This window comes from Podarcis pityusensis, assembly GCF_964106645.2.
Source record: "Podarcis pityusensis genome assembly, chromosome: 16".
Taxonomy (NCBI): Eukaryota; Metazoa; Chordata; class Lepidosauria; order Squamata; family Lacertidae; genus Podarcis; species Podarcis pityusensis.
Window position 1 is genome coordinate 3,779,880 of NC_138041.1, and position 13,019 is coordinate 3,792,898.

The window sequence follows — 13,019 nt, forward strand, 5'->3', positions numbered from 1 at the left end:
TTGCTTGCTTAATTTTATCTGTGTTTTACTTGGGGGGTTTTTTTAGGGGGGGTTCTGTGTATTGTCAGTTTTTTTCCTTCAGAGAGATGGACATCTTTGTGGTACCTGCAACAATCCCTTGGAATTTCCAAATCCATCCCTGTAGCCAGAAATCAGGCAGGATCCCACAGCCGTACTCTTCTTGGTGCCTACTAAAAACATTTTGTTTAGACAGGATGCGGGTGGCGCTGTGGGTTAAACCACTGAGCCTCTTGGGCTTGCCGATCAGAAGGTCGGCGGTTCAAATCCCCTCGACGGGGTGAGCTCCCGTTGTTCGGTCCCTGCTCCTGCCAACCTAGCAGTTCGAAAGCACGTCAAAGTGCAAGTAGATAAATAGGTACCTCTCTGGCAGGAAGGTAAACGGCGTTTCCGTGCGCTGCTCTGGTTCGCCAGAAGTGGCTTAGTCCTGCTGGCCACATGACCCGGAAAAACTGTCTGTGGACAAACGCCGGCTCCCTTGGCCAATAAAGCGAGATGAGCGCCACAACCCCAGAGTCTGTCACGACTGGACCTAATGGTCAGGGGTCCCTTTACCTTTACCTTTTACCCATACGTTTAGAAAATTGACGTGGGTTTTTTTTTTTTTGCCTGTTATTTTAACTTTTCAAAAGTTAAATTGAAAAGTTAAATCTTAAATTGTTGTTAATTTTTCTTATTTATTTATATGCTTATATTTTTTAATGTTTTTATATATTTTTTATAAAGTAGCTTCTAGCCGTTTTTCTGTTATGTTGGTGGTGGCATAGAAACATCTTCATCCAGTTTTGTGTTTTAACATTTGTTAAAAGAAGAGGATACTCTTTTTTTTTTTAAAAAAAGGGGGCATATTGTGGTCTGCTTAGGAAATTCAGCATGTTACGTCCATTTCTGAGTTAACTTCTGTTGATGATACTTTCACACTTTTAAATATCACTTTGGCTAGATAACAGGCAGCTCTAAAATACCTTGACGTCAGTCGGCCCGGAGCTTTTGCCTTTCTGATTTTGGCTAACGCCCGTTTCTGTTTCCAGCATAGCTGCAGTCCTAACCTCTTTGTCCAGAACGTCTTTGTGGACACCCACGACCTCCGTTTCCCATGGGTGGCCTTCTTCGCCAGCAAGTAAGCACTGTCCAAAAGAGACCAGCTTCTCTCTCTCCGGTCGAGCTTCCCTTGGGCCGCATCTGCACCAGGCATTTAAAGCCCCCTTCCACCACTTTGAACACTCAGCGGCTCCCACCTGCCAAATCCTGGGACCTGTAGTTCATACAGGGTGCTGAGTGTGATTAGGTTTTTAAAAATAAATAAATTCAAAGATCTTTATTGAAACTTAACATATATACATAATAACCCAAATTCCTAATGATTCCCTCACATAAAATATAATATCTAAATTACAACAGTTGCGTAATTATACACTTAATTATAAAACCCACCTCCTACCCTCTGTTTCCCTCCACAGCAATTTGGCTTCTTTATATTTCTTTCTACCTTTTCCCCCTTGCATTCTATAATAAATTATTTTTGTTAAATTCTGATTTTTCCTTCTTTCTTTCTTTGTTTTGTTATTGCTTTTTTATTCTAAGCCTATTAACATGTCATTTTTAGAACAATATTTTGACATATAATCTTCGAAATACTTCCGCTCCATTCTCAACTTTTGATTTGATTGATAGCTTATAATTGAAGTTAATTTTGCCAATTCTATATACTCAATTAATTTACAGAGCCACTCTTCCTTTGTTGGTATGTCCTGAGATTTCCATTTAGTACCCTGGCAGCTGTTGTTGCATATAAAAAGATTGTGGCATTAGGAGATCCCGCCCCCAGAACTACGATTCCCAGAGTTCCCTGGAAAAGAGGGGTCAGCTGTTAAACTGCTCTGGGAGAGGACTAGGGGGTGTCTCTTGGCACCCACAACAAACTACAGTTCCCAGGATTCCACTTGCCAGTGGTTGGTAGTGAGGAGCGTTACTGCCTCTGGCTGCAAGGGCAGAACGTAGCCATGATGGCTAGCAGCCATCGACATCCCTCTTTTAAAGTTGGCCATCCCTGTCTCCTGTGGCAGGGAGTTCCACAGTTCAACTAAAGAGGTGCTTTCTTTTGTCTGCCTTTACTCTTCCAATCTTTAGCTTCTAGTGTCATGAGGGATGGAAACTTTAATGTGCCCACTCTGTCCATGCCACGTGTACTTTGATATTCTAGCAAGTCACCTCTTTCTCCCCCTTTATACCAGGGGTAGGCAACCTAAGGCCCGGGGGCTGGATCTGACCCAATCGCCTTCTAAATCCGGCCCGCGTACAGTCCGGGAATCAGTGTGTTTTTACATGAGTAGAATGTGCTCTTTTATTTAAAATGCATCTCTGGGTTATTTGTGGGGCACAGGAATTCATTCATTCCCCCCCCCCCCCAAAAATATAGTCTGGCCCCCTACAAGGTCTGAGGGACAGTGGACCGGCCCCCTGCTGAAAAAGTCTGCTGACCCCCAGTACCCAAAAAAGCCCCAAATGTATTCTTTCTTTAATGGGGCAATTGCTTCTTCCCCTTCATCATTTTGATAGCCTTTTTCTGAACCTTTTTACTCCTCTACAGAATCTTCTCTTTTTTTGAGGTGCAAACAGTAATAATAATAATATTTATACCCCGCCCATGTGGGTGGGTTTCCCCAGCCACTCTGAGCAGCCAAGGGCAGTTGTACTCTAGATCACAGCATGGTCTCACGAGTCCCCTTATGCCCATTTTACAGGTGGGAGAGCAGAAGCTGAGGCACAGTGCTGTTCACCCAGAGAGTCTCTCCCATTCTAAGCTGCCGTTTCAAAACTGCAAAACTCTTTTTCCTTCTTGCAGGAGGATCAGAGCTGGCACCGAACTTACCTGGGACTATAACTACGAAGTTGGCAGCGTGGAGGGCAAGGAACTTCTGTGCTGCTGCGGTGCAATTGAATGCCGTGGACGTTTGTTGTAAGATTTCTTTCTCCCGCTGCCCACCCCGCCCCTTTTTTTAGGCAGGGGGGGCGCATTTCATGAATTTTTTAAAAGATTTTTTTTTAAAGCCCTTTTCGGTCAGTGGATCCCCCCCTTACCCACTTCTCACACGTCTCGTTCTCTGTTTGCGGGCTCATCCATTTTCGGCGCCGCGTTGTCGGACGTTGTCGAGGGCATGGTTCTGTGTATGGTGTTTTGCAGAGGACCGCCCCCCCCTTTCGTCGTCGTAAAGCAATAAAACCATGTTTACTCTCGATTTCAAAAGACGATCTGCTCCTGAACCTTTTATTTTTTTTAAAAAAGGAAAATATAACACGGGGCAGAGCAGTGGAGGTTTTTATGGGGAACGATCTTGTGTGCTGATCCAGGGATTATTCAGGATCAGGGCCCGGATACAGCTCCCGTGGGGCTTTCCATCTGACTCCTGGAAGGAGGGGAAAGAGCTCTCTGTGTGTTTTTCTCAAAAGAAAAGCTGGCTTTTCCCAGAGTGCGGTTTAAACGACAGAAAGGTGGTGTTTCATGCATCTGCAACCCATTGTCTCTTTGGCGCATGGGTGAGTGTGGTTCGAGGCTAGTGGTCCGTGCCCCCTCAGGGGCAGCTGCGGACCAGATTCCTGCATTGCAGGGGGTTGGAGTAGTCGATCCTCGGGATCCTTTCCCACTCTGCGATCACCTGGAGATGCCAGGGGTCGATGCAGCGATGGCTCCCTGAACGTGGATGGCTTTCAACCATTAAGACAAATTCATGGGCGATACGGTCTCCTTCCCTACTGTCGGGAGGCAGTAAAAATGCCTCGGAATACTCCCAGTTCAGGAGAAGAAAAGGTGAAGGACTAAACCATGGGTCGGCAAACGAAGGCCCATAGGCCGGATCAGGCCCAGTTGCCTTCTGGATCCGGCCCACGGATGGTCTATGAATCGCCACATGGATTGGCAGCGCACGTGTTCCTTCCCTCTCCCCCCCCCCCGTTGGCGGCGGCACCTCCTCCCTCCCTCCTCCTGGCTTCTCCCTGCCCTGCCTAGAGAAGGAAGGGGGCTGGGCTTTGTTGGTGCCAGCAGCAGTAGCAGCGCTCGAGTGGCTGCCATTTTAAGCAGCCCCTCTCCGGAGCCCTTTTGCACGCCGCTCATCGTCCCCCCGCCGCCGCCAGCCTCTGCCGCTCGCAGGACACAGGCAAGCAGCCACCAGGGCTTGTCCATAGCTGTCGACGTTTTCCTTTTTTTAAGGGAAATTCCCTTATTCCGAATAGGATTCCTTGCAAGAAAAGGGAAAAGTTTGACAGCTATGGGCTCGTCCGGTGCTGTGGCGGAGGGGAGAGTCGTGGGGGGGTGCGGCTTATAGTCCAGCCCCCGACAAGGTCTGAGGGACAAGGGGACCGGCCCCCTGCTGAAAAAGTTTGCTGACCCCCGGACTAAACCCAACACAAATGTGGAGTCTCTGCAGTCGCTTTGTGTGCCTCCTTCCCGCAATTCCAGCAACCAAGCTGGTGTCAAATGTCTTGCTCTGCTTTCTTTTGGACATCACCGAGGCTGATGGGGGGGGGGGGTCTTGTCGTCTGGGCGGCCCAGGACCCCGAAGCGCACTGCCCAGGTTTGCATCCCAGAGAGGTCGCTCTGGTACTGCTAGTGTGGCAGTTTGACTTCACCCCAGAGGCATACTCCATTGTCTGTTTGAGACAGACAAATGCAAACAGCAGCAATACCAGTTCCAGGGAATCGCATGTAGGGGTCGTTTTGCTGCTGTGTTTGGGTCCAGATCATGAGCTTCCCATCAGGGCATCTGGCTGGCCGCGGGGTGTTGGACTGGATTGGTCCCTTTGGGCCTGATCCAGCTGCAGGGCTCGTCTGGTGTTCTTACGGAGCCTCCTGGTCCAGAGGAAGTCTTATCTTGATTTCTAAGTTATTAAGGGCGTTTAATGGGACGCGGGTGGCACTGTGGGTTAAACCACAGAGCCTAGGACTTGCCGATCAGAAGGTCGGCGGTTCGAATCCCCGCGACGGGGTGAGCTCCCGTTGCTCGGTCCCTGCTCCTGCCAACCTAGCAGTTCGAAAGCACATCAAAAGTGCAAGTACATAAATGGGTACCACTCCGGCGGGAAGGTAAACGGCGTTTCCGTGCGCTGCTCTGGTTCGCCAGAAGCGGCTTAGTCATGCTGGCCACATGACCTGGAAGCTGTACACCGGCTCCCTCGGCCAGTAAAGCGAGATGAGCGCCGCAACCCCAGAGTTGGTCACGACTGGACCTAACAGTCAGGCGTCCCTTTACCTTTACGTTTACGTTTAATGGGACTGGGGTGGGTCGACAAAAGTTGGATGTATCCAACTGAATCTGGTTCACTCCGACAGGACCCCAACTGTTTCCCAGAGCAATCCCAAAACAAACGGCCACATGCCCCCCTGCAGGGTTGGCGTTAAGAATTTCCCCACTAACTTATGCTGGAACGGTTTGCAAAACACCGTTGTGCCATTTAAAAAGCACCCTTAGTTGTGTGAACTTTCCCAAAGGTAATCCAATCACCAGAATTTTTTTTTTTAACAGAAATTTATTAGTCTTATTTAGGTTTTAATATATTTTAACTTTTTTTTTCTTTAAAAAAAAAAGAACACACATTTTGGTCTGAAGATAGGTTAATGGTCCTTTTTTGTAAACCTCCCCCTACCCCCCCCCCCAAAAAATGCCCTAAGGCTAAGGCTAGGGAAAGAATAATTGCAATTTGATCCTACAGGTAGAGCAGATATTCTTCAAAACTGTCTTTCTCTGGAGTTTTTATTCCAGCTGAAGCCAAAAGATTTTTCTCGTTTTGGTGCTTGAAAAACCCTATCTAATAAATTAAAACAAAAATCAGCGTCTCCCCCTCTGGGAGTGGTAAAAGGCAAGTAGACTACATAAAAGTGGGTGTACCTCTCTGGGTGTTTGTTTTTTTTTAATAGGATGAGAAAAGGATTGTGGAGTTGGGGGCAAAAGGAAAGTATTACATTCCTAAGAGAAGGAATGCAGGGGCATAAAGTGAAGTAGTGTGCATTGAATTAAATTCTCTACAGGAGGAAGGTGGTGCAGTTTAGAGAAAGCTTTTTTAAGAAAAGGAAAATAAAGACCACCACTGAGTTTTCAGCCTTCTGGCATCATTGACCTGTCTGAATTAGCTTGCCGAAACACCTCCCCCACCCCAAACTAAAATACCCAGGAGAAAAGGTGAGTAAATCCTCCATGATCTCATCTGAACGTGATCTCCAAAAATTAAAACCCTCTACCTGTGATTCCCTCGCCTGTGGACTCGCCGTAATCCAATCGCTTCTTTAATTAAATACTTTTTTTTGCAATTTAAAAACCTCTTCCTATGGGGCTGGGGGGTTGCAAAGGCAGTGGTCAAAACTCCAGGGCCTTACAAGTGTGGGGGGCACTGGGCATACCTTGAGGACCAGAAGACGTATTTATCCATCTCCCTCTCACCATTTGTTTTGCTGCAGCCAAGAAAACAGAGCCAGTCTTTGCAAAGGAGTACTATGGCTTCTACGATAACCAAAAGCGGATTATCGAAAGGCTTTGGAGTTAAGGCAGGACCAGTGGTGGGACCCCTGGCCTGGTTTCTAAAAAGGTATCAAGACACAGTTGGATAGATGTGCTCAGAGGAGATGGGAACTGTAGCGCCGCTCCGACGGCACCTGCTTGACTCCGTTTCCCAACTCTGGCAGAGCAAAGGCGCAGGGATTGTCCTCGTAAGCGGCGAAGGCGGATTGGGGCAGAAACCCCAACCTTGCCCTCTGCTATACCCCACCCACTTGTACCCAAAATATTTGCTTTTTCCACACACACACAAAGAAGGATTACTTGTGGAAAGAAAACATTTGTGCCTGTGGTGTAAGATATAGCAGATCTGGGGGGGTGTCGGGGAAAGGAGCCCAGCTTTCCTGACATGTTTAGAAGCAGGAGGGCCTTTGGCACGGGGAAAGGGGGAAAGAGGCCTCGATGAGGACTTCAAACTTGACGAGCGGAGTACTTTCCCCGCAAGTGTTGGTTCCTTTTGAGTGTGCTTGGAAGGAAAAAAAGACGTGTGTCTTTTCTGGGGTGGGGCCGAGAAGTTGCTCTTTGCTTGCCCAATTTTGTGGAGGGGTTTTGGGCGGGCGAGGAGGGGGTTGGCAATGTGTGAGGGGTCTCAGGGGCCGCTTTCCAAGGTGGATTCAGGGCAGGGGCTCAAAGAGGCAAGGGCAACCATGCTCCCAAAACTCTGCCCTTCTTCCCATACATAAAGGGTGCTGGGGAAGAGGAAAACGAGCACTGTTTGCAAGCTCCAGAAAAGGCCGCTCGCTTTGCCCCCAAGAAAAGCGGCAAGTGTCTCAGGATCCCGTCTTGAAATGAACCTGGCGCTTCTTCGGGTTCTTGGAGGGTCCAAGGATGGAGAGAGGAGCTGGTGGGGCGGCAGGGGGCTGTGCTTCCAGCTGCAGCTCCCCAGAGGAAGTTTTGTTTTCTTTTTGGCTTCAAAAATGAAAATAAAGATCTGGGCTCTGGCGACAGACGGGAGTCCCCCCTGGAAGCTGGAAGCAGAGGAGGGCTGGGTACCGAAAATGGACGTCGAGCGATCAATTGGCTTTCACCCGGTGGTTATTGTTCAAGACCGGGTGCCCGTTGCTCAGGGGGCCGTTCTTTGTGGGTGCTGAGGCAGGTTTCTCTTCTTCCAACTCCTCCTCCTCCTCCTCCCCGGTGTTGTCCGTCTCATCACGATCGCTGCGCTCGTCTTCCACCACCTGGAGGGGAGAGAAAGCCAGGTCAGGAAACGAGAGACAACTCAGACACTTCCCTGGTCCCGAATGGGGTAACTGTGCCCATGAAGGAGAAGGTGCGCAGCCTGGGAGTCATTCTGGACTCACAGCTGTCCATGGAGGCTCAGGTCAATTCTGTCTCCAGGGCAGCTGTTTACCAGTTCCATCTGGTACGCAGGATGAGACCCTCCCAATCTGCGGACTGGCCAGTGTGGCACATGCTCTGGTTATCTCCCGCTTGGACTACTGCAATGCGCTCTACGTGGGGCTACCCTTGAAGGTGACCCAGAAACTACAACTAATCCAGAATGCGGCAACTAGGCTGGCGACTGGGAGCGGCCGCTGAGACCACATAACACTGGTCTTGAAAGACCTACATTGGCTCCCAGTACGTTTCTGAGCACAATTCAAAGTGTTGGTGCTGACCTTGAAAGCCCTAAATGGCCTTGGTCCAGTATACCTGAAGGAGCGTCTCCACTCCCATCGTTCTGCCCAGACACTGAGGTCCAGCACCGAGGGCCTTCTGGCGGTTCCCTCCCTGCGAGAAGCGAGGTTACAGGGAACCAGGCAGAGGGCCTTCTCAGTGGTGGCGCCCGCCCTGTGGAACACCCTCCCACCAGATGTGAGAGAGATAAACAACTACCAGACTTTTAGAAGACACCTGAAGGCAGCCCTATTCAGGGAAGCTTTTAATGTTTGATGTATTACTGTGTTTTAATATTTAGTTGGAAGCCGCCCAGAGTGGCTGGGGAAGCCCAGCCAGATGGGCAGTGTATAAATAATAAATTATTATTATTATATTATTACTAAGTAGGGCTTTTAAGGCGATCAGGAAGTTAATGCGTATCTGAAGAAGTCTGCATGCACATGAAAGCTTATACCCAGAACAAACTTAGTTGGTCTCCAAGCTGCTACTGGACAATTTCTTAATTTTATTTCGACTGCGTCAGACCAACGCGGCTACCTACCTGAATCTAGGAAGTTAAGTGTGACCAAGAGACGGCGGCAGCGGAGCGGGAAATTAAATGTGACCAAGAGATGGGAGTCTTTGACCCTGGTGGTACTCCTGCTTTTGAAAATCCTTCCCCCGTTAAAATCTTTTAGGTATACGAGGCCCGTTCCAACCCACCCACCAGAGATTTCAACAATCATTCATCTGCTTTTAGTTGCTCTCTGTTCCCTGTGAGGTTATTATTATTATTTTCTGATGTTTTTAAGCTACCTTAAGGGCCAATTGGTGGAAGAGCCTTTTTGAAATGAAAATAACTTCTTAAATACATAATTCCGGAGATTAACCCTTTCCCCCCTTTGCATTCCCGCTTTGAGAGGTGGAACTGGAAATATTCAATATTCGGAATCTCATTTACCTTTCCAAAGGATGCTGCTGTTGTTGTTGTTTTTTAAGTTACTTTTATTCACCGTAATTTATTCACGTCCTGCCTTTCCTGAGTGCAGCTCGAGATGGGCTTGCAATGAAACTTAAAAGTGCAGCGGAACATAATAAAACCTACAAGCAGCTTTTAAAATCAATTTGATGGGAGATCAGGCAGCCTGCAGCAATTAAAAGCCACTCACGGCCTGAAACGGCTTTCCTTATAATGGAAGTGTCGAGAGTAAGCCATCCAGCAGATCTTTTCCACATAAGATCCCAAGTTCTAACCCACAGAAATTGCTTCTGGGCGCGGCAGAATCTAGCATCCTGCACAACTCGGCTTCCATTACCAGGAAGAGGAAAACATGAAAGTAAGTTGCTAGCCTTCATGATGACATGAATAGGGTTAAAAAATGTGTATGGTCACAGGGAGACGGATTTAGTTCCTCCTCAGTGCAAAAGGAAGATCCCAGTGTGGCAAAGCGGCTAGAGGAGGGGAAACTTTTTTGGCTCCACAGGACAGGTCCTTATCAGGGTTGGCCTCCTGGCCAAATCCTGACAGGTGGGTAGGCCCGTCCACCTGGTGCCATAATGGCGTCAGGTGATTCAGAACCTCATAGCCCAAAATTGGGACTTCAAACTGCCACTAGGGCATGACCAAAAGGGAGTTTCGGCCCTTAGAAATTAGTGCTTGAGTTTTGATTTTTCCTCATCCCTCCTTGTACCTTTCCCCTTGTATGTTGTTGGGGATTTTTTAAAGACTGTAGGCCTTTAGGTAGGGACTGTCTTGATTGTACCTAAGCCACCTCCCTCCGCGGGAGCCTGAAGAGTTGGGTGTAATTGTTCCAAGCAAGTAATAAATCATGGGTGGGCAAACTAAGGCCCGGGGGCCGGATCCGGCCCAATCGCCTTCTAAATCTGGTTTGCGGACGGTCCGGGAATCAGCGTGTTTTTACATGAGTAGAATGTGTCTTTTTATTTATAATGCATCTCTGAGTTATTTGTGGGGCATAGAAATTTGTTCATTTTTTCCCCTTCAAAATATAGTCTGGCCCCCCACAAGGTCTGAGGGACAGTGGACCGGCCACCTGCTGAAAAAGTTTGCTGCCCCTGTAATAAATCAATAAGGGATTTTGTTCCGAATCTTGCCCAATTGGCAGGGTTTAACCCCCCTGCTCCCGGCTCATCCGCACCCAGCGCAAGACTCAACCCCACCCACCAGAGTGGCATCAGCTGCTGGGCCAGCAGTCTGGAGAAAAAGACATAATTGGCCCAACTGGAGTCATGACGGGCCAAAAGTGGCCTACAGGCCACAGGTTGCCGACCCCGGGGTTAGGGAGACCAGGGTTCAAAATCCCCATTTGGCCATGTAGCTCACTGGATATGACCTGGGGGCTGTGCCTGTCTCTTAGCTTGGCCCACCTTGAAGGTGGTTGTGGAGAATACGGAAAGTCGGAAAACCACATAAGTAAGCTACCTTGAGTCCCTTTGAGGAAAAGTGGGACAGCAATAGATAGATATATTTTAAACACAGGGTTGCCCTCTAGGTTGGTTGCTTGGTTTGTCTCTCTCTCAAACACACACAAAAAAGAGTTGGTTTTCTCTTATACCTTCTACTAGGCAAAACATGAATTGGGAAAGGGTACCAACACCCCCCCCCCAAAAAAAACCCAACTTGCCTTTCCAGTTATGAATTTCTGGGCCATCCGGATAATGAGGTACGCCCAAAATATGTGCAGGGACTGCAAAATGACCATCATAAGGTTGAAGAAATAGTAGCCGAAGAAAGCTGGGTATATTTCCAAGGGGTACACCATGGTGCAATGCAGGATCCTGTAAAATTCAACATAAGGAATCAGATCAAGAAAAATCAGAATACAGAAACCACATTGGTAGCTTACCCCCTCACAGAGCTACAATTCCCAGCGCCCTTAAACTACAATTCCCAGCGTTCTGTGGGGTAAACCAGGGGGACAGCATGGGTGTGGCCTAATAGCAACTGGCAGATTATATTCCCCTACGAACTGGCCCACATTTATTCATCGGCCGCGACTCCTGTATTGCAGAGGGTTGGACTGGATGACCCTTGGGGTCCCTTTTGCCACTCTATACTCTTTTGTGCTTCTCTTCGCCCCCTCCCGCCCATTCTCTCTCTCCCAACAGCTTCTCGACAGGCATGCGTCCAACAGGTAAACCTCAGTCACACGCAGCGCACGTAACTCTCACCAGAACGGAAGGATGACGAGTCGCGTGACGATGAAGATGGTGGCGAAGACGATGAAGATGTTGTTGGACATGTTCTTCCAGCCTGCGTAGTTGAACATTTTTGCCGACTGCAGAGACACCGAAAGAGAGGAGAGGAGGCAATATTTACAGGCAGCCCTGAGCTCAGGGATCGGGACCGGCAGCGAGAGACGGAAGATACTCTGGCTATGAAGAGCATGATGGAGCAGCTCCTTCTTGTGGGCAGGATGCGGCCCGTGGGGGTCCCTCTACCTATCTCCCCTGGGTCTCTCCCAGGGCCGGATTTAGGTTTGATGAGGCCCTCAGCTACTGACGGTAATGGGGCCCTTTATATGTCCAGCTGTCCTTTGTCAATAACAAATTGTCACTGTTTTTGTGTGTTGAATATATGCTATGTGGCAATTTATGGGCCTAATAGGTATCTAAAGCCATTTGCACATCACAAAATATGTATTTTATCAAAGTAATTGTTGAAAAGTCCCTGCAGAATGTCGGCACCCTATATATAGAAATGAGCAAACCAGTGATATTTTAGGGAGCAGGCTAGCATCATAGGAGCCTACACAACGCAAAACACTCTTGCTGTATGTAGGCTTTATGTTATTAGTTTTTTATCTTATATTTTGGAAATGTACGTCCAGTTTTTCCCCCCTTTAAATTTTTTGAGGGCCCCCAAGAGACTGGAGCCCTAAGCTATAGCATGTTTAGCTTATACGGAAATCTGGCACTGGTCTCTCCCCACACCACACACTTCCCTGCCTCTGTTCCACCCCCTAAGTGTTCCCCCCCCCGGCTGGAAAGTTTCCTTGACCGCTTGGGGGGACAGACCAGGGAGTAGAAACCAGCCGACAAAATCAATGCAAACTGCTCTTGCAGCAGCTCTGTTAAGAGTTTCAGGCAGAGAATATTCCCAGTCCTACCTAGAAATGCTACTGGGACCTTCTGCATGGGAAGTGGGCGCTCTAACCACTGAGCCCCACGACCCTTCCCAAACATGCCGCCATTTAATTATGTGTTTTTAAGAAGCGACGACAGCACGCAGCACAAGGCGTCCGGAACAGGGAGAGTCCCTAAGTCGAGTCGGACGCCTGGGCTTGAGCTTCGGGTTACACCCCTGCAAGGGAGGAAGGGGTCCCAATCCCTCACCTCCAGCAAATAGTCCGAGGAGTCATGCAAGGCCATGATGAGAGTCCCGGCCCGGATGTAGTTGGTGAACCAAGAGAAGCTAATCAGGACGATGGTCGCTACATGGTGGATGACCTGTTCCTTGAAGTCCTGCCCAAAAGCAAAAAAAATCAGCCAAAGCGTAACGGAAAATACCTATTTCCCTAGAAATCTTTTCAGGCTGTTTCATATATTTTCTTTTACAGTAAGTTAACTTAGATCACTGTTACTACAGACCAGTTTTATTCAATTCTGAAATGAGACGAGTTTGGATTTAACTGTATTATATTATTATTATTATTATTATTATTATTAATATTAATATTATTATTATTATATTGCTCTCTTTATATGTTACTGAGCTTTCAACACTACACCAAATACCGTGCTTGTTAACGTTTAACACTTGTGTTCTCCTGAGCCTCTCAAAATTCACGGTCAGAGAAGCAGTATACAGTCGTACTTCAGAAGTTGAATGGAATC

General features: G+C 48.1%; 2 protein-coding genes across 7 annotated transcripts in view; one reads left to right on the top strand and one right to left on the bottom strand.

The window, feature by feature from the left end:
- Positions 1-3,267, top strand: part of SETDB1 (SET domain bifurcated histone lysine methyltransferase 1) — a 36,144-nt gene extending 32,877 nt beyond the window's left edge. For all 4 annotated transcript variants that reach the window (XM_080984519.1, XM_080984521.1, XM_080984520.1 and 1 more), the window contains 2 exons: positions 1,050-1,138; positions 2,864-3,267. In XM_080984519.1, the coding sequence (XP_080840645.1) occupies positions 1,050-1,138; positions 2,864-2,981 (207 nt within the window). In that variant the 3' untranslated portion in view covers positions 2,982-3,267. The remainder of the gene's footprint in view (positions 1-1,049; positions 1,139-2,863) is intronic.
- A 2,254-nt stretch (positions 3,268-5,521) lies between these two features.
- CERS2 (ceramide synthase 2) overlaps positions 5,522-13,019 on the bottom strand; it is a 48,413-nt gene continuing 40,915 nt past the window's right edge. For all 3 annotated transcript variants that reach the window (XM_080984767.1, XM_080984769.1, XM_080984768.1), the window contains exons 8-11: positions 12,519-12,647; positions 11,355-11,461; positions 10,808-10,961; positions 5,522-7,741 (exon numbers count right to left, since the gene is read on the bottom strand). In XM_080984767.1, coding sequence (XP_080840893.1) covers positions 7,577-7,741; positions 10,808-10,961; positions 11,355-11,461; positions 12,519-12,647 — 555 coding nt within the window. In that variant the 3' untranslated portion in view covers positions 5,522-7,576. The remainder of the gene's footprint in view (positions 7,742-10,807; positions 10,962-11,354; positions 11,462-12,518; positions 12,648-13,019) is intronic.